At 41.1% G+C, this 23,109-nt stretch overlaps 1 protein-coding gene across 4 annotated transcripts in view; it reads right to left on the bottom strand.

The window, feature by feature from the left end:
* Positions 1 to 23,109, bottom strand: part of LOC117486532 (arf-GAP with coiled-coil, ANK repeat and PH domain-containing protein 3-like) — a 59,163-nt gene that overhangs the window by 27,931 nt on the left and 8,123 nt on the right. For all 4 annotated transcript variants that reach the window (XM_034135024.1, XM_034135025.1, XM_034135026.1 and 1 more), the window contains exons 2-4: positions 5,764 to 5,821; positions 1,767 to 1,886; positions 1,218 to 1,271 (exon numbers count right to left, since the gene is read on the bottom strand). In XM_034135024.1, the coding sequence (XP_033990915.1) occupies positions 1,218 to 1,271; positions 1,767 to 1,886; positions 5,764 to 5,821 (232 nt within the window). The remainder of the gene's footprint in view (positions 1 to 1,217; positions 1,272 to 1,766; positions 1,887 to 5,763; positions 5,822 to 23,109) is intronic.

Below are 23,109 nucleotides of genomic sequence, written 5' to 3'. Positions count from 1 at the left end.
GAGATGTGCAAAACTATGTGGAGGATATAAGGGATTTTAAATTTGCATTACAACAGCCTGTAGTCAAGTTACAGTCAGACAGACAGATGGAACAAAGCCATATATATTTTATTTAAAAAATGAAAAGGATACCAACCAGCAAATCTGGTAGCAGCGTTAATATAATAGGGTGTCTGTTTGAAAACATACACGTTTGAGTATAGACGTCCAATATATAAGATGAAGGTCTTTTTGTTTTAAGTCTTCAAATAAGCTTTGAATTGGAAACTTCATCAGAACATTTTTGATGTCAAAATTATGCCATTTTACTCACATTGTTGAAATCATGAAAAAATGTATCTAAAAGGGAAAACTTGGATTTGTAGTCACTGTTGATTGTTGGGTCTTAAAACTGCCTCATTCTCTAATCTCTTCATTCCTTTCCTTTCCTTCCCACAGTCCTTTCTTTCTATTTTATACAGCTCCTTGTTCTCCCTCATGTTCTCAGTTTCATTGTTACAATTCCTGATTTCAACTTTCTTTTGACTGATATTGATCACACTCATTTTATCATGCAGACATATGGAAGGGCAAATACCTCACATTACTGTTTATTAATATAAAACAGATTGGCAAAAAGACATATGTAACTGTGAATGATTTACACTTTTTAAAATGTCTTAATTTTTCTTAAAATTGCCTTTAGGCTTCCCAATACAAAACACATTTCCAGAAAGGAGATTTCTGAATCATACTTAGTCATGAGGAGAGAGTCATATGAACAAAGCCAGAATGCGTGTGAGTGTGTGTTGTTCAATATGTGTGTGAATATTTGTGCATTATAGTTCCCATGCGCTTTTGCCGGACCATGTGGTTTGAATCAGACTCACAAATGTGGAGTGGCCTGTGTGGACAGATTCACCGTCACAGAGTGAGGTCACAGTTAAATTATCTGGTGTGTGTGTGTGTGTGTGTGTGTGTGTGTGTGTGTGTGTGTGTGTGTGTGTGTGTGTGTGTGTGTGTGTGTGTGTGTGTGTGTGTGTGTGTGTGTGTGTGTGTGTGTGTGTGTGTGTGTGTGTGTGTGTGGGTGTGTGTGTTGCAACGCTGGACCCAGGGGAGACTGGATGTCTGAAAGAAGGTAACATGCCAAGAAGACCTGGGCGTGTCAGAACAACACTCCACTTGACCTCTTCCCTTTGGCTGAAACCAGTGTGTTTGTGTATGAGTGTGTGTCTTACCATGTGGTAGTTGACAATCTCCTGGAGGCTCTCTCCACACTTTTCAAGGCATTCCTGTAATGTTGATGACACAGTTATTGTAACCACACTTTCCATACGAACAATACTTATTTTTCACATAAGAAATCAAATTGAATCGAGACCTTAGCCTAACATTGAATAGTTCTAGTCTGGGAGAAGGTTATGTCTCTCCTGCTTGACCTCAAAGCTACCAGGCAACACCCGTACAGACAGGAAATCTGGTCAAAATGTTTTCCTAGAAGAAAGTCATAAAGCAGGTTTCAGATGTCTCTGCTTCCAGCCATGTAAACTGTCAGCATAAACATCTTCTGTGTGCATGTGGTCACATCTGTCATGTTTAAAACAGCTGGATGACTCTGTGTCTGGACACAACTGTTTATACTGGTCTGCTGGTATTCTTCATGTGGGGAATCACAGGAATGTCCTTGAAGAGATAGATGAGTGGTCATTTATTTAGACCCTCAAACGTGCCTTAGGGAATGTACAGATTTGAGGTCAGTTTTAAAAGACTGCGCGACCTCCACTCACCGATATCGTCTCCTCTTTCTTGCACTGCTGGGACAGGTCCTTGATGCCGTTAACAAAGAGCTTGTTGGCGCTGACGTAGGCCCTGCCAGCCTCGATCATCCCACTGCACAGCTTCACCAGCTTGTGTGGGAGAGAAACACAAGAATTCTCACTTTAGATATACAACAAAAACACTGTCTATTTAGAGAGTCACATGTTTTACACCGTGCAATGCTAGGATAATACTAGTTACAGTGATGGCGTAAATCAAAAGACTTGTTTGTCACATGCAGAATTAAAGAGGAAGCCCACATTTAGAATAATCCTCATGTCTGAATCAAGGCCAATGCAGGCATTTTTTAAGCTGGCCTGGATTTTTTTAAGCAATGTGATAGAAATGAACATTTAAAAAAAAAGAAGCAAATGGATAAGATGATAATGTGCACATGGCCTTCTAGACTTTAAATCTTCCATTATGTTTACAGCAGACTTTACATACACATGACTCAAGATGTGTTTAAATTGACTTTCTCCTTTACTTACTCATATATCCCTCAGTAGTTAACTCTCAATAGTTTGCTAAATTATGGTCTACAGACTGACACATTACATTACATGTTACTTGTTAGACGCTTTTATCCAAAGCGACTTACATACTCAATACTGTGGGCAATCCCCACAGGAGCAATTTGGGGTGAAGTGTCTTGCCCAGGGACACAATGGCATGCTGACTGCAGTGGGGTTTGAACCTGTGACCGTCTGATCCCCATACCAAGGCTCTATCCACTGCGCCACACGCCTCCCACACTGTATTCTAAAGAATTTAGCATGACTAAAAATCACTATTATGTAATACCATTTTGTATTACCTTTGACTGGGACACTATGTTTTTGGTTTGGTCTCTTGGTCAGTCTCATTGTTTGTTATAAGGATTGCAAAATTACTGGCCCAATTTTCCTGAAACGTGATGGATTGGTACATAATCGGCCAAGGAAAAACCCATTGAATGTTGGAGTGAATCACGGGGCAGATACACACATTACTTTCCTCTAATGGAAACAGCCTTGGTGAATGTCTGCACTCTCCGAGTTCCATCTACAGGAGCTAAAAATGCTTTGGTGTGAACATTTCACACTGAGAACACTGTGCAGAAGGAGTTTGAGAAACCTAATTGTTAACATATTAATATATAATAATATATTACCAGGTGCAGACAGTTCACAGCGATATTATATACTCTCTAAACACCACATGAACTGGCCTCCACTGCAGTTTCCCACTTAACGGGATATATGATAAGCTACAGAGCGGTACGCTGTCATTACCGGCGCACCACCCCAGCTGTGTGTACTGCAGGATCACAACATGTGTGTGTTGGTGAGGGGTTGTGCTGAAGAGAGAGTGCAGTAAACCTTTAATTATCTCGTTTGGTGCAGGAGTTCCCAAGCTTGTCGCTATGTGACTGTGGTTTGCTGGGTAGCCGACAGGCCAGAGATGAGAAACCAGGGAGTGAAGAGTGATAACTGCACGGTCTACTGTATGAGAGCATGACTCAAAATGAATGCTTGTAATGTATATGTAAGCATTGCTGAAATTATCTGCACATTGTATAGATGTATCTGATATGCCTTACACAGTATACATGTTTACATTCACGTGTACATGAATGACGTTGTTATGAATCCAAAAGACAAGGCAGCATGAATCCTGCTGATGCTCCCGGGCTGGTCTGAAAATATATCTGTCAACAAACTGGCCGATACGGGGGAGTTTGATCTCCTCATGTGCTGCACAGAGCCCCCAGGGGTTGCTGATAAATTGGCTGGAAGAACCACGGGGGTCCACTCGGAGTCAAAGTGTCACATCTGGTACCAAATGACCAAACCTCGCCCTGTTAATGGACTGACATAGTCACAGTATAATGCAGAGACCCCTCTGCTCAAGGGTGAGGTGGGGCATTTTAAATTTCGGGCAAATTATAAATGGTCTATCTATGGCATTGATCATTTTGCTAGTTAGCTTCCCTAAAAATACTTTCATTCCATTATGCTTTAAAGAGTAAAAATATATGTATCAAGGTAAACTTCATATTTTCAAAGAGAGTTTTGTACTAGGTATATTTTTTTAAATATTGACATGTTAAGAAATCTGCCTCTTATTCCTTTATTTTAAGACCTTTAACAAGATCAATTCATTCAGTTTAAAGCCTTTCTGCAACATATTTAATGCCGATACACAAGAATACACAAGGGCCTTTTTTCAAATTTCTGTGCAGGCATTTGGGAATCTAGCTTTAGGGACCAAAAGGATCACAAGGGGCAGCTTTGAATGTCTTCACACCGGCCATAATGGTCAACATCACTGCAGGCAGGTTCAGCCATCATCGATCTCATAAATGGTCACTCTTAAAGCCTCATTGCTGCCAGAACATCCTCAGGCAGCTTCAGAGCATCCTGACAGCGCAGAGTGAGGACCCCTGCTGAACAGAACAAATCATACTGATTGAAACTCCCCCTCAATACTGGTCATCTTTCATTGGCGTTCAAACAGGGCTCATAGTTCAATGGAGGGTCCTGACCTGTGGGGGGCAGGAATAATCTCTGGATGTGTGATTTGTATGCATGACGGGTGGGGGCATGGACATTTGTGTGAAATGTCAAAGTGTCGCCTGTTGGTTCGGTCATTTAGAAGATGGGTTTTTACAAGGTAGACCTATTCATAAACCTGATATAAACCTGCTGCAGGAAAAAGAAAAAAATCTTACAATCAACTTAATAACCCCTTCATCAATTTAGGAGGGTATAAATCTGTTTTCATTATGTACCGGCTGCACAAGCGGACTGTAATCTAGTAAGGGACCTTGATTTGAATATGTTATTAATGTGAAGACGCAGGACATGAGAAGAGTACGCAAGAATAGAAAAAACAGACAACAAAACAAACTGAATCAAAGGGAGATAGAAGAGGAAAGAAGGTGCGGTCACCACTTAACACTATCTCATCCTCTAAATGCTCTCTAGGTCTATTAGTTTATCTAAAGAGGCATTACCTCATCTTATAGTCTCCATAGAGACAGTTAGCCATCAATTCTGGCTGCTCTTACATACTTGAAGCCACTGAATTAATACAATGATGCAACTAGTTCATTCTCATTGCCTAGTTTGCAATTAACTAATTATACTTGATATGACTATGACATGTATAGATAAAAAGTCAGAGTTTTGACATTTCTATGACGTTACAATGCAATGCAGAGCAACTAAAACCTCTAAAATATGGTGTTTCCACATGGTCTGTAAAAGCATTATTAAATAGCATTATTTGTTTTATTGTATATGGTGCTCAAAGCCTTTCCTCTGGTTAAGCAGGACAAACAAGGACATCACATGCTCAGATAACAGAGGGCTGCTCTGTGTGATGCTCTCGTACTACAGAATAAAAAACCTTCCTCTGTGACATTAATCAGTGTTTGCTCAGTGTGTGTGTGTGTGTGTGTGTGTGTGTGTGTGTGTGTGTGTGTGTGTGTGTGTGTGTGTGTGTGTGTGTGTGTGTGTGTGTGTGTGTGTGTGTGTGTGTGTGTGTGTGTGTGTGTGATATCCATCAGTTAACCTATTAATTCAATAACTCAAGACTGCAGGGTTTCCTGGTTAAAATAGCCCTGACATTTAGATAATTGAGAATGACAGAAAGACAGACAGATGTAAAAAATGAAAGAGCAAACGACAGAGAGAGCAACAGACACACAGAGGAAAATACTGTTTATACTGCTCTGAGACAACGTCAACATAGGACATCTGGTGGCGTTTTTCATCCAAACAATGTGAATTTAATCAAGAAACAACCCTCGTTTAATTTTCCAACAATGCGCATTATGCTTTGCTTGTGAGTGATTTTCACTACAAACATGGTGGAAGAAACACAATATAACACCAGTAGAATAACATACACACGCATAATATTTCTTGAATTTGACAGTTTAATGAGCACCACAATCTACAGACATAACATGGTTCGTACCTTGTCGAGCTTCGCCTCAATCTCCACCACGTCCGTCTCCACATCATCAATGCCCGCCCTGCAGAGAGAACAAAAAGCCATGCGGTTAATCAGATCTGCTCTTCAGTTATTCCAGACTACGCACAAAGCAGACAGACTGCCGTTTCTGAGAAGAGGAACCACACGACAAGCTTAAAACCATCACAGTCTGAATTCATATCTGTTAGGGAGAGATTCTTGGATTAGTGGTACACCACAATGTGACAGTAAACATGTCTGTGACAAAGCAGACACTGGGAACACAAGGGAGTGATAGATGATTGTCATAATTCACAACTAACCTGACAGTCCAAAATAATATTGTATACTTTACTACTGTGAATTCAAACCGGAGCCATTGCATCTGAGCATTTACAGTTTTTATATCTTAACGCCCTCTGAATATTAAGCAGCATTCAGTCACCTCACATCGCGGTCTCACAGACTCAAGCATTCATCCTAAGGTCTGGATCGACAAAGGCATCACTCCGGATGATTAGTGGCCACGGCTGAGCTGCAAAATCAATAAATGACATCATGCAGAGACATGGACGGCTACTTAAGTATCTACAAGGTGAGCTGATAAAAGAGGCAGCAGCAACAGCTAATGTTCTTGTATCTGCTACCAGCGGCTTCAAATAAAATAAATAACAATGGCAACAATGCATTAAATTACTCCGGATTTTGGTGTTATTTTACATGGTTACACTTAATATGAATATAATGGGACTTGATGGCAGGGTGTGTGTGTGGTTTTGGTCGGCAAGAAGCCTTAACCATCTTTCCCCTTGGGGTATTCTTCCATTAGGAAGACACATATACAGGGTCAGTTGTTATGGTAACTCCTTATATGTGGGCCACAGAGGGTACATGGGGTCTTACTGTGTCAAAATGTATTTCTGATTCCTCTGACACATGCACCTCTACACCAAAAAAGCACATTAGGCTCAAACCTAAATATGTAAAAGAAAATGACAGAATAGCTTATTGAATTGAATAAAAGTGCTTATTTCTCTGTTTGTCTCCACTTGTCAGAATCAGCTGGAGGTGCTTATTCAGACAGATGTGCCAAGTTTTAGCGTCACACCCAGCATGTGCTAGAACATGTCGACAATAACCCAAAAAAACTCTGGGTGACGATGATCTCATCATAAAGTCGGTACCCCGCCCTCGCCTCTGACTATTTAACACTCGCAAAGCACCCTGACAGCTGATCCTGATCATAGGGAGGCGTGCAGAGGTGGAGGAAAAGCATGTAAACGATTAAGCAATAGCTAAGCTTGTTTATGTTATAAAGGTCGAGAGTCTTGATTTGTTTTAGCTTAAGAGAGGGCGGACACAGCTGAGATGTCATTCTGCAGCTTTTAGCACCTGCTCTGGAGAACAACATTCCCAGAATTCCTTTCTGCTCCTGAGCTTTTTTACAATGCTTGGAGATGCTGTGCTAATTTTGGACTTGTGTCTTCTTCTCCTCTCACCCAGAACTGTTTATACAGACTGCACATTACTGTACCACAACATGACAGACACACACAGCAGGCAGGCATGTGTGTGGTCTGCTTTATATTGTTCCAAAGAGAAGAAGGCAGGTGGAAATCACAGTTGAGAGACCTTTCATTTAGCTGCTGAGTAATTTGTTGCACTTGAGTGTTGTTGTTGCGGCCTGCAGTGTAATCCATCAAACTGGCTTAAAGTTATTTAGCTGTTTGTCAATTATAAATACAACACTGCACACCCAAGCTTCACTTACAACAGCATTGTGTTCTCCGTTCAGTCGCTGTGAACCCGACACATTCAATGTCAAAACAGCGGTCTAATCTAGAGAATAAGCTCATTACAAGTGTGTCGTGTCTCGGGCAACACACACTGCCAATAAACATTGACTGACATTTGATGACAAGACTGCGCTCACGATATTTAATTCAGAAGCAGCCTAAGCCCTATTGATCCCATTTTTTTTCCAAGTTCAGTACAAGCTTTGCAAAACTATGATGACTTGTGCTTTGTGTTGCAGGTTTAAATCATGTTGTGTTTTTCAACATGCATGTTTGTGCATGTACATGAAAGTGCTATGGGAATTATGAGCTTTGAAAATCAATACACTAAGAAGGTTGTCAGCTTGGCAAGGTTAAATACAAAAGAAACTACAGACGCAAATGTGTGTGTTTGAGATTGTGTGTAAGCTTGTCAATGTTTGTTTGTCCTAATTTGTTGCTTTCTATAACCCTTACATAATTTAGTGTCCCGGCTTTTAATGTGTTTCAATAACTAAGTGCACAAGAGAGCTGTGAGATTAAAGTGAAATGGAGAAAGATTGACTCCCAAGGAGGATTATGGGTATTGCTGTGAGCCACAACGGCCTGCACGAAGACGCTACTGCAGAGGAAGGAGATATATATTTGTGTTTTAGAAAATGAGATCTCAGTTACAGTCCTTTGTGAGGTTAGTGTGTGTGTGTGTTTTAACTCTGGGGGAACACCCCAAAGCTGCTTCACTGATGATGATGCAGCCCAGTCAAGAGGGAGGGGGGGGGGGGGGGGGGGGGGGGATGGGCTCATACTCTTGCTGCCAGTGGTGGCATACTGTACAAGGTCTGACATCATCACCTCACGTGCACAAGCTCCACGTGCACTCCCATCAGCCCCAACATCCATCCACACTAGCCACAGAGTCTATTCTTGTCCCCCTAGCCTTGTGTGTACTCTAGCATGAAGCTTGCGTGGCTATCCTCTCACATCTCTTCACATGAGAGCATAGTACACACACACACACACACACACACACACCCACACACACACACACACACACACACACACACACACACACACAACACACACCACACACACACACACACACAACACACACACACACACACACACACACACACACACACACAACACACACACACACACACACACACCACACACACACACACACACACCACACACACACACACACACACACACACACACACACACAGCTCCGCATGGTCTCCAGCCCAGAGACACATCTGAGCCCCCCATGTCTTCCAGACTCGATGTGCCACATGGCATCCCCTCCACATCAGCATCACTTCAAGGACCAGAGGGGCAGCAGTAAGGATGGCACGCTGAAGACATTTTCCCACCGGTGGATACACGCGGGTTACTGTTTTCACTACAATGTTATAAGTAAATGTATTTATTTTATATTCGAGGACCCTCAATGTCTGTACAGTGATTACTTTGATTTTTGACATTCAATTGCAGTGCAAGTCTCCCAACAATGTATTGAGCCACCTTTAAATGCATGTGTATCTATGTGTTTATGTGACAGATTTGCATCTTGTTATGTGCATACAAACATACTGTACTTAATTAATATTTCCTGAAGACAGTTTATTGTAACCCGAACAGTTTCTCATTCAATCTGCAAAATTGGTATTTCGATTTGAATGGTCCATTCACACAGAAATGCACCTTAATCTTGTGCTAAATAAGATGAATAAGTCTCTTAGACCTGTGTGATGGCCGACAGCTTGAACATTTAACAAAAACAACATGTTTTATGCCTCAAAGAAGATGAATGGACAGAGAGTGGAAATATTTAATTAGTTACTTTAAAGCATTATCATGCATGTTTTAATGTAGTAATTGCTGTTGTATATGCAAACATGCATGCATCAGTGAGAGTAGAGATGTCAGACATGGCTCATAGTCGTTGAGGGTGATAGGAAGATTACTGCGAAAGGTGATGTTGCACATAAAAATAAGCTCATATTGGAAACATTGGATGTTTATATGATTATAGCAAGAATCAGACAAAATATCAGCACAGTATAATAAAAGCTTCAAGCAATATCTTTTATAATCCTTACATCATTGACAATGCCTGGAAAATAGCTCTGTTTCATCAAAAAACATTGCACAGCAGCTTTTAATAAAGTGTGCAGATCTTTTGTCTGATTCTTGCCATGGTAAAATATTTTTGATCAGCAGCTGTAAACGTTTTTGGGATGTGTGTATACCCTGCTTGTGTATTTAATTGTAGCATAAATGTAATACAGTCTCTAGATGTCAAGACTCAGCGAAGAAACCTAAAACATTCCAGTCAAGTGTACAGTATTATAATATATAATTGATTGTGTGTATGAAAAAGTAATGTCAGCCTAAGCGTTTTAATGTTACTGTAAGTAGAGAAAGATTCAGTGTCTCATTAATAATATATAAAATACACACTTTCATCATCCTCCACCCACAGGTTCAAACACAGACGTACACACACATCAAAATATCCCCTTCTCAGAATTCCAAGTAGCCAGCTCCATGGCAACCATTCATTGACCCCAATCACCATGGCAACAGGCATCAGCATTACTCACGCTTTTTTTACTGACCAATTTCCTCTTTGTCTGTCTGATATGTCTGTCCCTGCACATCTCTATTACTTCTATTTCAAAAACTCATTTTCCAATATTCTCACAACGCAGCCAACATATCCACAACCTGCTGATACCATGTACACTACGTAGAGGTCAGTGTATGACGGTGAGTAAGGGGCTGTAGCGTGCATCTGCAGTGCCCGCTGAGACGGGCAGAGTGCCCTTGAGTAGCATACTGATTGCGAAAAGCTCTGTGCTCAGCCTTGCTCTCAATGATCAATAATAACATCACATCAGGTTTTTGTCTGTGTGACGATTATCAGTAGATTAAGATATTTTACTCGGATTGAACACAATTCTTTCCTAAATAAAGTGACCTTTCTTTGATACTAATGATGTGATTTGCATTATTCTCCCATGTGTCTCACTTGTTGCAAGAAAAGGATGAAACTACATTCTTCACTGTTGAATTTAAGACAAAAGCACTGATCACATGTCTCGTTGTCTCGTGAGCAGGCGCAGGTGGTTTTAGGGTGGGGACAGTAAGCGCAGCCCATCCCTCATCTCTTTGTTCTTACATCCTAAACCACACTCACCCAGACCCTATATTAAAAAACAATTTGGGTCATCTCAAACAAACATTTGCAACATTAGCATCTACTTCTGGATTATTAAAGGGTTCTTTATAAGAGGATACAATTCTTAGTCGTTATGTTGCTAAACCGTGTATTTGCTGGCTCTAATTTGTGTCCACGACAGCCCTCTCCCCCCAGAAATCATCTATTCCCCCTTCTCTCTTTGTTTCAGTTGTACCCGCCTCCGTCTGTCCGTCTGACAGTTTCTCTGTCTGCCTGCTCCCTGCCTGTCTGTCTGTAAGCCTCCTTTATTATCTGCTGGCAGGAAGCTGAGGACTGTGTTTGTTTGTGCGACTGCATACAAAAGAACAAAACGAGAGAGAACAACAAATGCGAAGATGAACATATAATAATCTCAAAACCTAAATTTGAATGCCAGAAAGCGCTCCACCATTTGAAGCTGTTGAGTCATTAAATAAAATGCAACTTGATTTAAGTCTCAATTAGCACATGCACGTGCACAGACTCTATCAAAAGAGCCTCCAGTAAATGATCCTCTCACAGAAAACACACACTTGCCTAAACAGCCGAGCCAAACACTAGTATCTTATGTGTAGCTAACAAAGACGCCTTCACTGCTTCCCCCTTCAACCCCCTTCCAACACACAACAAACATCACACTCATGCCCTGAAAAAACATTTGACTGTGCGACTGGCTGACGAGACAAAGAGACCAAACATGATGCTGACAGAAAGCACCATTTCTGTGTCCCCAAGCCTCGGTGAAATGGTATTTAACAAAACTGGGCCACGAAGTAATGTGCTGATCCATCCAGTGCATTCAGGCATTTTGAGTCTTTATATTTCAAGTCATATTAAGGAATAGTTCCAGATGTTGGCAAAAAAAACGGTTGGTTTAGCTAAGCTTAAAGACTTGAAACAAGGGGAAACCTTCAGCCTGGCTATGTCCAAATGTAAAATAATCAACCTACCAGCACCAGAGCTCACTATTTATCTAGGAGACCAGAGGAGTGTTGTTTTTAAACAAACAATATGTAATGTTTTAATTAGTGAGCTGTACAGGTGTCAGAAGAGGTGTTTCTTTTGGACATGGCCAACTAGATTTTTCCAAATGTGAGATGTATACGATAATTATTGTTAAGTTAATCTCTCCTGAAGAGCAGGTAGTACCTTGTTTGACAGTTTCTGCCGCCAGTAAATGGATGAATTCTGTATTGTGTTGTAAAAGCGCTTTGAAGGTTGCAAAGACTAGAAGAGCGCTATATAAATTCAACATTTACAATTGGTAAATTATAAACTATTTATTTATCAATATGTCAAAATCGATGTTGATTTTGTTTCTGTTGAATGACTAATTATTGTAGCACTAGCTTACACTCAAGAAGTCCAAGTACATTAAACATTGGGTGTAACCACTATATTATTTACAGATCATTGCTACACACTATCAGGGATATTTATTGATTGTCTTTACAGTAAGCATGATCTTACAAGCAGCAGAGGATCGTGGACCACAGAGGTTGCACATGTGTCCGTGCAGTATCTATATAATTCAACAAAGCATTACCACAAACAAACTATAAGTCAGGTCTCTGTTCCAGCAGCTGTCAGACCACCTGCCTGCTGGCCTCAGTAAAACAGACCATTAGACCAAATGTGTAGCGTCTTTGTAATCATTACTCATAAGCAGAATTTTTGTTTAACACTCTCTATAAACACAATGTCTTTATAAATATTTCTGCTGGAGCAGTCTGGGATGTGGGAACGTCATTATATCATTCCAGAGTACATTCCTCCAGCAGGCCAACAGGAAGTGTGTTGGAGGCTTCAGAGTGCGAGGCGGACAGGAATTATTTCTCTCTAATGTATTGTAACCTCAACTCAAGCCAGGTGGAACTTCTTTTTCTTGGAAAATACAACATACTTCTCTCCTCTCTTGCCAAGAGAGGGCCTGAGAGTAAAACAGGGAAAACTCAGCGACTGTTTTCCACAGGAAGCCGTTCTGCTGACTTAGAGAAATGCAGCGTGAGTTACATCATCATCAAGTGACCATAATTGTTCCAGAAAGTCTCAAACTTGTGTGAGCAAAAGTAGCAGAAGGTTATAAAAGTATTAATCCGCAATATGCTTCCCGAAAGTCAAGTTTCCTATATGAACACACATATGTGCACACGTACAAACACACACAGATGTTTCCCTCCCAGCTGCTGATCCTGGGCTCATTTGTGCTGCGAGCTAAAACGGTACAAAAGCTCATTTTCAGCTTAAATCATTCTGATTACCATAACAAAAAATCCCAAGTTTGGCTTATTTCCACTGCATCCTAACAGCGGGGAGCAACAGCGCTGATCCCAAATATTTTGGCTCTGCCGGGTTGTTAGTAAAAATATCTTGTTTAGTCCATTAGTCACTCCTTTAATGCTGGCAGATCAAGGTTAATGGTGCAAATGAAAGAATTTTAAGAAGAAATCCCACATGTGTTGATGACAGGCACCTCAAACCTCCAACATGTATCACAGAAACACACTTTGGGAAAAGCTAGTATTCTAACAAGATTTAAATGTAACAAAAGACAGCATTCGTTTATCTCCTACATTTGTGTGCCCTCCACTCGAGGGGAGGAGAGCTGTGACCTGGGTGGAGTTGGGAGTTTTGGTTTGAGGGCACGTTTGATCATGCTCGGCTCACACGCAAAGGAATGTGCAATACCCACGCTGTTTACCCACGTAAACGACGAGCCTCATCTTCTCAAATTAGAGGGTTAAAGACTAGTTGGAAGAAGAAGAAGAAACAACCAGATGGCGCATCTACAAATCTGATCAAGCACAGGAATGTAACGATCTCTTGATGCAACATTACGGCAACACCCCCTGTGTTTTACAAGTGTATTTTTTATTAATTGAGCAGAACTTCCTCTACACTGAAAGCAGCCGGAAACCAAAAAGGACAGTGTTCCAACCTCGTTAACCTCCCATGACCTCCCAGTGGGGTTTTAAGGAGCAGACCACACACACACACACACACACACACACACACACACACACACACACACACACACACACACACACACACACACACACACACACACACACACACACACACACACACACACACACACACACACACACACACACACACACACACACACACACACACACACACACACACACACACACACACACACAACACACACACACACACACACACACACACACACACACACACACACACACACACACACACACACACACACACACACACACACACACACACACACAGATTGCATGAGAAACACAGGGGAGGAAAAATACCTCCTGTGGTGTAAGCACAATGTTCCCAGGACTCTTTTGCTTCTGTCCTCTTTGCATCCAACAGCCAGCGGATGTGAGGGATGACAGAGGAGCGGAGGAGTGTAGAGATGGGAGATTATACTCTCTAGCGGGTGGGACAGACACCAATGACTTGTATAGTGTCTCGTGTCAAGAGCACAGCTAAATATTTACACCACATCCATCTATTAGTCTAGGAGTCTTCCCTCAGACAGACACAAGAGGCTATGTAGTGGATACAGTAGCTTCACATTGGTAATTGTAGACACAGGAAAAAGAACAGATACAACAGTATCAGGACACAGTTGTACAGTCTGTCTTTAGATTGTTGTTGAGCCGTGAATTGAAGTCACTGTGTCTTTTGAATTTGTATCCAGCTGCCTCTTTACATCGGAGGAATCAATCCTCCCATTTATCAGAGGAACACATACAAATGCATCCAAACAAAGAAAGGAACCATTCCCAATGTACTATATCTTAACTTTCTTCGGACAAAGTGAGATATCACTTTCTAAAAGCACAGTTTTATTGTCTAAAACACACTCAGTGTTACACACAGATGACTCTACATTGCCAGACCTCAAGAGATCTTATGATGCTGTGATACCATGACTAACCCAGCTATGTATCACAACCCCCACACGCCTGTAGCCGAGAGCCAGAAAGAGAAACTAAAATCAGAATCAAAGTGCATGTTATCCTTTAGGATATTTCAGCCCTTTCCTTCCATCAAACAGGCTTTTGAGGACATAGCATTAATATGGCAGCAAGATATATTCTTAACTGGAAACAACAGCAGCTGCAAACTCAACAAGTGATAAGACAAATGGCAAGATTTTTGATATAAGCCACCCCTACAAAAAGCACCTGTCAAAATGTGCAGGAAACTCTCCTTCATACTCCTCTCAAATGTAAATCAAAGTCCAAATGGTTTATTAAATGTTCATGACCGAAGTGGACATAATGCAGACCTTAATGGAGTATGGACAGGTTTACAGGTAAAGTACATCTGCATTCCTCTGGCTTGTCTTAACACAAGGAGATGCTGTTCCTATAAACTCCGCACAGAGCATGACTTCTTTCTTAAAGAATGTCTGGCACTGATAAGGCCTGCCGTTTGTTTCAGGGCTGAATCACACACAAACGCAAACCAATGCAAACATGCATATATATATATATATAAACTGAGTAATTGAGCATTGTATTAACAATTATTAGACTCAGCAACACACAAACACATGCAGCTGTTGATTGTCTGAGTCAGAAACCTGATCCTATGTGGTGTCTATTCAAATTAATGATACGTGTTTTAAATCTTACAAGATGAGAGCAACATACTCAATGACATATACAAAAATAAAATTCAAAAATCATATATGAATTCACAATGGGATTTTAAGTACCTGATGTTCAGATGATTCTTGATGCTGCGTTCATGTGATAATGATAATACTATTTTAACCTTTTGCCAACCTTTATTCTCTTGATGTCGTTTGAGAGTGACATTTTTATTTTTTCCAAATGTTTCAATCTTTTGGATGCTGTAATTATAATTACAGCATCTATAATTTGCATTTTTCTCTATTTTAGGACACAAAAATAATAATCCAGAAGGTCCTCCGGGCCAAGGTTTATGCTTGTAAACACTGACTAGGTCAAGGCTTAGTATGGAAACAGTATGTTTTAAATATTTTATTAAATCCCTCTCCCCACACTGACCTACAGTAGCACAGCTAAAGATAGAAAAAGCTAAGGTGTCTATTTAAGGCTCTGCAAGATGTGGAAGAGAAGAGATGCCGCTTTGAACCAGCTGAAAGGAAGAAGTGAGCTTTGCACAACAGCCAGCTTCCCTCCTGTTATCTTTGGCAGCACGACAGAACATCAGCGGAATAAGCCTCCTGCTCACACCACAGTCGGATCTGCCAAAGAGGAAACAACCACCGATTTACACTTTCATCCATCTAAGCATAGTCCATCAGTGCCAGGAACTCAGGAAGAGGCACATTCTGGCTGTCTGGTTGGCATTAAGTAATCATCCGATTCCGATCATGTCCATCTCACTCACGCAATGCTTTTACATCTTGGCCAAAGTGTAACCTGAGGTCTGGTTTTGGTTTTCTGGGTTGAGTTGAGTTTCACTGATGTTCTGTACTTGCACATACAGGACTTTTTCTTAAATGTATCCTATCGAGGTAACTTTAGGTTAATGCATGTGAGTGTCATACCGTAACATAATTAGAAATACATCAATTAAGCTTGTAATTTTTAATGAAAAAAATGTCTACACTGTTGCACTGACCAATTATAAAACAACGGCGGACCTCATTACTTAACCCTGACATTACATTTATTGTCATTAAACATCACATAAAATTAAAGCGGTGCATTTGGAGCTACACATTTCAAGATTTTGGCTGACAGCACGTTTAATGTACACATGGGTGAGAGACAGAAGAGGTCAACAAAAATATGTATGTTCTTTCGGTACAGCATGGGGTTTCAACAGTTAGCTGCTTTTTTTAACCACAGCGTAAAGGTCCTGCAGGTGTGAATGGGTTTGTCTATATGTGTGTGTTATCACGTTTAGCAGAGCGAAGACCTTTCACCAAATGCATGCTGGGTAGAATGTGTGGGTTGAAGAAAAGAAAGAAAAAACTGATTATTATTCATGGCAAAGGTAAACCTATACTAAAGGTAACATATTCAGATTCATTTTACTACAACTGGAATATGAATTGTTGTAACTACTCCATGTACATCACTGACTTCTTATCCTCTTATTATAAAATCAGACATTCAGCCCATTTGAATTTGGATTGAATACCTTTCAGAAAGCCCTCAGTCCACTCAAGCCCTCAGTTCCAATGTGTTTAGAGACTCATAGTTTTAACAGAGTTGACACTTTAAAATGTCAAATCACAAAAAATAACACTCAACACCTGAATAACAGTAAACACTCAAGAAAAACACACACACAAAAGGCATCCATCTATTTTTTCAGCAAAATAAACTCAGATCGCAATCTCAAAATCCTAAACAACACGTCAGCACATTGTTAAAACAGACTCAAATGTGTTCAGCAAATGGCTGTTAAGGAACACACTCTCACATATTTGGTCCCTTATCTCGAGTGTGTGTGCAATGTAAGAAAGGAAATGGAATCTGCTGACAAGTCCACACACACAATCTGGGACACAGAGCTCACAGAAGAGACATTTAGTTTGGGATAACATTTATATATCCAATGAACACTAGGACTATACAGAAAGTTATATTACTTCTCTTGATTGTGTATGTCCAGTTTCCACTGGAAATTCACTCCAAAGCACAGCCTGTTTCACCCACTATTGGATTGAGTATTAAGTAATACCAGAAGATTTTATCACAGTGAAAGATTTTCATTTCCGATACTGAACCGAAAGCGCTCTTTCAGTTCCAATCCCATGATGGCTGTAGAGCATTAGAGTGTTGCCACACGTAATGTGCTTGTGTATTTAATGATTACATATTATTGGTGTGGTGGCAGAAAAGAGAGGCTGGATGGAAAGTAGAAGGAAGGTTCAGGGGTTGAGAAAGAATGGAGAGACAGGTTTACATTAACACAAGGGGTGGTCTTACGCAAGACCCCCGCACACTGAGACAGCTACAGAAACAAATCAAGCCGGACAGAGAGCCAGGGTCTGGGATGTGTGTGTGCATGTGTTGGTGCATAGAGTAACCATCATACAGTGTGTCAAGGTTTAGTTTAGAAGGATTTTTATAATAACGTTAATCTGAACAAGTTGTTGTGAAACCCAATGTCCCAACTGTGATTGTAGTAACCGACCTGATCTGTGCTTAATTGATTATACATAAATGTTAATGAATTACTTGTATGTGATTACTAGTTTACCTGTACCTATTATCAAATTACATAATTCTACTAATTGATCAGGTTGGTTTGAATGACATATCTGTACAAAATATCTGTAAAACTGCTCATGTGCTCTTAAGTTTCTTGAGAATAAGTCATTCAGCTTGAAAAAAAAGCATTAAAATATATTCACCTAAAGAAATCTTAGTCGAATGAGGTCAAACTTGTCAATTATTCAACTAAAGTTATGTAATGTTATGTAATGTAGTCGTCTAAGGTAGGAGGCCTAGTTAGTTGTTAGTTCTGGTAAATGTTTAGAAAACTAAAGTGTTAGCCAAGAAAGACATTATTGTTGTAGAATATTAAATTGATTTTAATACCTAAATCACACAACATTATTTTGTATTATACGGACCTGCAGTTGGCTGAAAGCATAGTCAGTGACTATGCTTTCATTCTTGAGGACTTATAATGTTCAAAGTTAATGTGCTACTATTTGATGCTTCCGGACATTTGAAAAAATTGACCCTTAACTGCCCGTGCTCCAATATGTTTTATTGCTCTCTTGTCCAAAGTAGACCGCAAGTCGCAGTCACTGTGAAGCTTTTAGTCATGCTTGTTTCAGTTACTGTGGAGCCTTAATCTCCCTTCTCTCCGGCCAAAATCTCTCTTACAGAACCTTCCTGTTCAGTTAGCTACATCTGTCTGCCTCACAGTGACATGTGCACACACGCACGCACGCACGCACGCACGCACGCACGCACGCACGCACGCACGCACGCACGCACGCACGCACGCACGCACGCACGCACGCACGCACGCACGCACACACACACACACACACACACACTTTATACCCATGGTTGTACACCCACACACTAAAGTTATGGTATATTGAATGGACATCCTTCCTGCTCCAAGACATATTGTCCATTATCAACCAGTGACTTTGCTTCAGCTGTTCTGATTTGTCCCCTAGTATGCAATAGGCAATCCATCCAACAAATGTAAGGAGGCACTCCCCATGCGAAAACGTGCATCTGTGTGTGTGACTTTGTGGGGGTGGGAATGATGGATGTAAGAAAGTGCGGGACTGCTGACATGGCAGATGGGAATGTTTTCATTTGGTTACAAGGAATTCCACAGAGATCCGCGGCGAGGATGCAGGCTGAATAATATAACAACAGGAAATGTGAAGGGAATCCATCGGTTTTTAAGAGAGCAATCAGTGTTTCTGTCTCTCCTCGTGTCTCTATAGGAGATTGGCCTGTCAATCACACTTGGTGGTTTCAGCACTGCAGGGCTGTTTGAATTCAGAGAGGATCAGGGCTGGTGGGCTGCCAAACACACAGTGAGCCTGTGTCAACAACCTGTGAGGGAACCATCAGTGATAAATGTCTCAAAACACTGTAGCTGAGATTACCAAGGAGCAAATGGCGAGATGAAACCTATTTTAAAAGAAAGCTTGAAGGGTGTTAACTTGAGACACTGGAAGTTAAAGTCAGTGGTCAAAACTTCTGACGCAGACTGGTTTAGCTTCCTCCACACAGCGTCACATAGCGCCTGGGGAGACAGGAACGTGGGTGGAGGAAGAGAAAGAGATGTGTAAAAGGATGGAAGAAACAACATGTGAAAAAAACGACAGTGCACAAAACTAAAAGAGCAGAACTAAAACAAAGGCGGAGAAAGTAGGGCCAAATCGGAACCAGCTGCTCAACTGGATCCCAGATGTTTGAGAGTGTAAGCTAACACACACACACACACACACACACACACACACACACACACACACACACACACACACACACACACAACACACACACACACACCACACACACACACACACACAACACACACACCCACACACACACACCACACCAACACACACACACACAACACACACACACACACACACACCACACACACACACCACAAGATGAACCATCTCTCCTCTGAGATTGCATGAGATGGCAATGAGCCATGGTGAAACGCATGACTATTTCATTCTGTCACCTCAGGCCCGGCATTCAACGGGACAGCTGTCCTCTTCCTCTGCTGGACCCAGCCCTCTTTTTTTTTTCTAAGCTATTTTACCAGAATGTCTGTTTTTTATGTTTTGCTGCCAGAATGTGTGTCCAGCCCACAGTTCTAACTCGTGATGACACATTCAGTGTGTTAATGTATGAAATATCTGCCAGGTTACCAGGACTACAGTAACGATGGCGACCATTAATCCTTTTCCTCCCACCATCTTCCAACCTCTATCCTTAGCCGACACTTCCTGAGTTTATCCGTCCAATCAATCGATCCTTCTGTCTCCATGCTCCTTCTCTACATCAATTATCTCCCCTATGCTGTCAGCCATCTATCATTCCTCCAGCCTTCTCTCTCTGCATCCTTCCAGCTACTTCCAGTTAGAAAACTGAGAAATAGGCTAAGGTAATCTACTGAAACCCAATCCGCCTCGCTGCTGCAGCCCTGACGTTGAATCATTTCCATCCCAGAACTGCATATACCAATAATGGGCAGAGGAAGAAAGGGAGAACGAGAGAAAAGGGTAAAAGGGTGAGAACACAGGATATAATACCTGTGGGATAGATGTCAAAAGGAAGACAAATGTGTGCAGTGAAAGACAGAATTACTGAGAGGGATGACAGATGTTTACACAACACCTCTCACTCTGTATCTTATTCAGTCTCTCTGCCAGTTGGTTAGACCTGTTGGGTTATTTCTAGACAGCGAGCAAGCCTTGGAGACTTCACATAACACTCATAGTGTGTGTGGATGACAAACAAACACTTGCGGCTAAATGTGTTTTTTTACAGGAACATTGTAGCGTTAGTCATGTCTTTGACTAATATAATCTTAAATGAAAAAAATATATACAACTGAAGAATGTGTGTGTGTGTGTGTGTGTGTGTGTGTGTGTGTGTGTGTGTGTGTGTGTGTGTGTGTGTGTGTGTGTGTGTTTGCGTGGGTGGGTGTTTCTTGTATGTTTGTGTGTGACTTGTATGTCTCAAGGAACTGGCTTGTCCCGATACATTTCTACATTTTGCCGTGAGCCATCTGAACAGGATGTAAACTACGAGGACAGCAGTTGATATTTCAAGGTAGAATTTTGTTTTTAGTTGAGAAATATTTTACTGATCCTTCAACTCTACTGTATAAATGAGTCCAAAACAAAGAAAAAGCCACCATGAAGTTGAAAGTTCTGTTTCTGCAGACATTTGTTTGGAGACACCGTGTTCTCCTCTTGGACCTTTTGATTCTGCAGTGTGAGAACCCATTGGCTGATGTACTTGCATGTTTAAAAGCTTTATGCGTGTGTGCATACATACATGCACTAATGTCCAGAGAGGGTTTATCGATGCATGCCTAAATGTGTGGCAGTCAGCACAGTTTGCACACCACGGATGCATTCCACATATTACACGGCGGCTGGTGCTGCTTGTTTCCTCCTGTGTGATTTAACGACTTCCTGGGGAGCGCACTCTTCCCGGCTAGTTTTGGGGTCCACAGTTTAAACATAGCCAGAGCTATGTCTGGCTAAACAAAGAGTCTGTCTCCTCGTTTGTCATTATGACAAACGATAGAATTGTCGTAGCATGCCAAAACAGCAAACACGGTTTTAAAACCCGGAAAAGCCTTGAAATCAGCAGTTTAGTGAAGACAAAAGAAGTGTTTAAACTAGGCAGGACAGCCAAGTATACAAACGTTTCCCACTGAGTAAATACTATGTAGTGCCAAGATGAAAAGAAAGCAGCCCAGGAACAAGATGCAGGCAATTTACTTAATAGTTTTGATTCGAGTTTCAACAGTCCTTGGCAGGATTTTAACAAACTCCCCACCGAATCCTGATCTCAGTGGGGATGAAGGATTGCAGTGAGTGAGAGCTGTGGGAAGGCTCAATATGTGCCACATTTTTCACTCTCCTAACTCATGACAGGAATCAAATTTGTTCTGGAATAGGACCTGTATGTCTGCAACAAACCTTACTAACCTTTTATCAGAGTGGTTTTGCATTGTTTTATATAAGTTAATTGTTTTAAATAAAACCCAGAATGCCTCTCAGGACCACCTGATTTCCTTGATTTTGAGCTATATTGACTGGTGTTCAATGTGGGGGAGAAATACTGAAGCCTTGTCTTCAGAGTACTGCATGCTCCTGCTGATGGCGGTAATGTCTTTATTGAAGTAGTCATTACTTTAATTGGGAGGTTTTAATTGATTGACGCATCAATCATTGCTCTATAATTCGAAAATTGAGTACAGAGGCATGTGACCATTAAATGACCGCCTGCTAAACCTCTCCCCTTAAACTCAACTGTTCAGTTATAACTGAGCAACCGTTACTAGGCACCTGCTCTTTATTTGGTGAAATATTTATTTTGGGAAGTATGAATAATGATCACATTTTCATTTATAACACTGTCTATGACACAGGGATCTACCTCACAAAACGAGACTGTTGCAGACTTTTTTCCCGGCACATTCAGCTTGAGTCAAAATCATTTAGCATTAAATCATGTATACAGTCATTGTATGTGAACATGGAGGTATGTTGTTGGAAAAATGACTACTCGGTTCGATAGGTAAACTTTCCTCCATTATCACTGTTAATTTGAAATGTGCACACTGGTTACTACAGTTCTTTAATATAGAATCCATGACATACACCATTGCTGCCCTTGCTTTTCATCTTCAAGAATCACAGATAGCGTTATGGTTTGAATATCCTGTCGTCAAGCAATAACATATAACATGTGGACAGGTCTTAAAATAACCCAGGCTATATAAGGGTTAAAGGTCAGATTGATATCATGGATAAACCTAAATCCATGGTGAATGGAGCCTATGGCAAAATATTCATATTCGCCTACAAGCACAGAAATCCTCATCTGATCGAAGGCTCACGTGTCCTTTGAAATGCAATCAGACACAAACTGTTCCAAACCAGTTCCAGAGATTCTCCATTATCCTGCCCACCGCTGCTGAATGGGATGGGAAATTGTATTGAGGTTTCTCAGGGTAAGTGTGACTGATAGTGTGTGAGCTTTAATAGGGTGTATAGGCTATCCAGTTGATTTAATCAGAGAGTGTGGTTACCGATAATCCTATTTCATATATGGGTCCCGCACTAAGTCCGCCGGCAACACGTGCAGCAGAGCGGCAGAAAATCTACTGTGTCCA

Source organism: Trematomus bernacchii, unplaced genomic scaffold (genome assembly GCF_902827165.1).
Source record: "Trematomus bernacchii unplaced genomic scaffold, fTreBer1.1, whole genome shotgun sequence".
Classification (NCBI taxonomy): Eukaryota; Metazoa; Chordata; class Actinopteri; order Perciformes; family Nototheniidae; genus Trematomus; species Trematomus bernacchii.
Note: the sequence above shows the minus strand (reverse complement) of the source record. Positions and strands in the feature narration are given on the sequence as shown.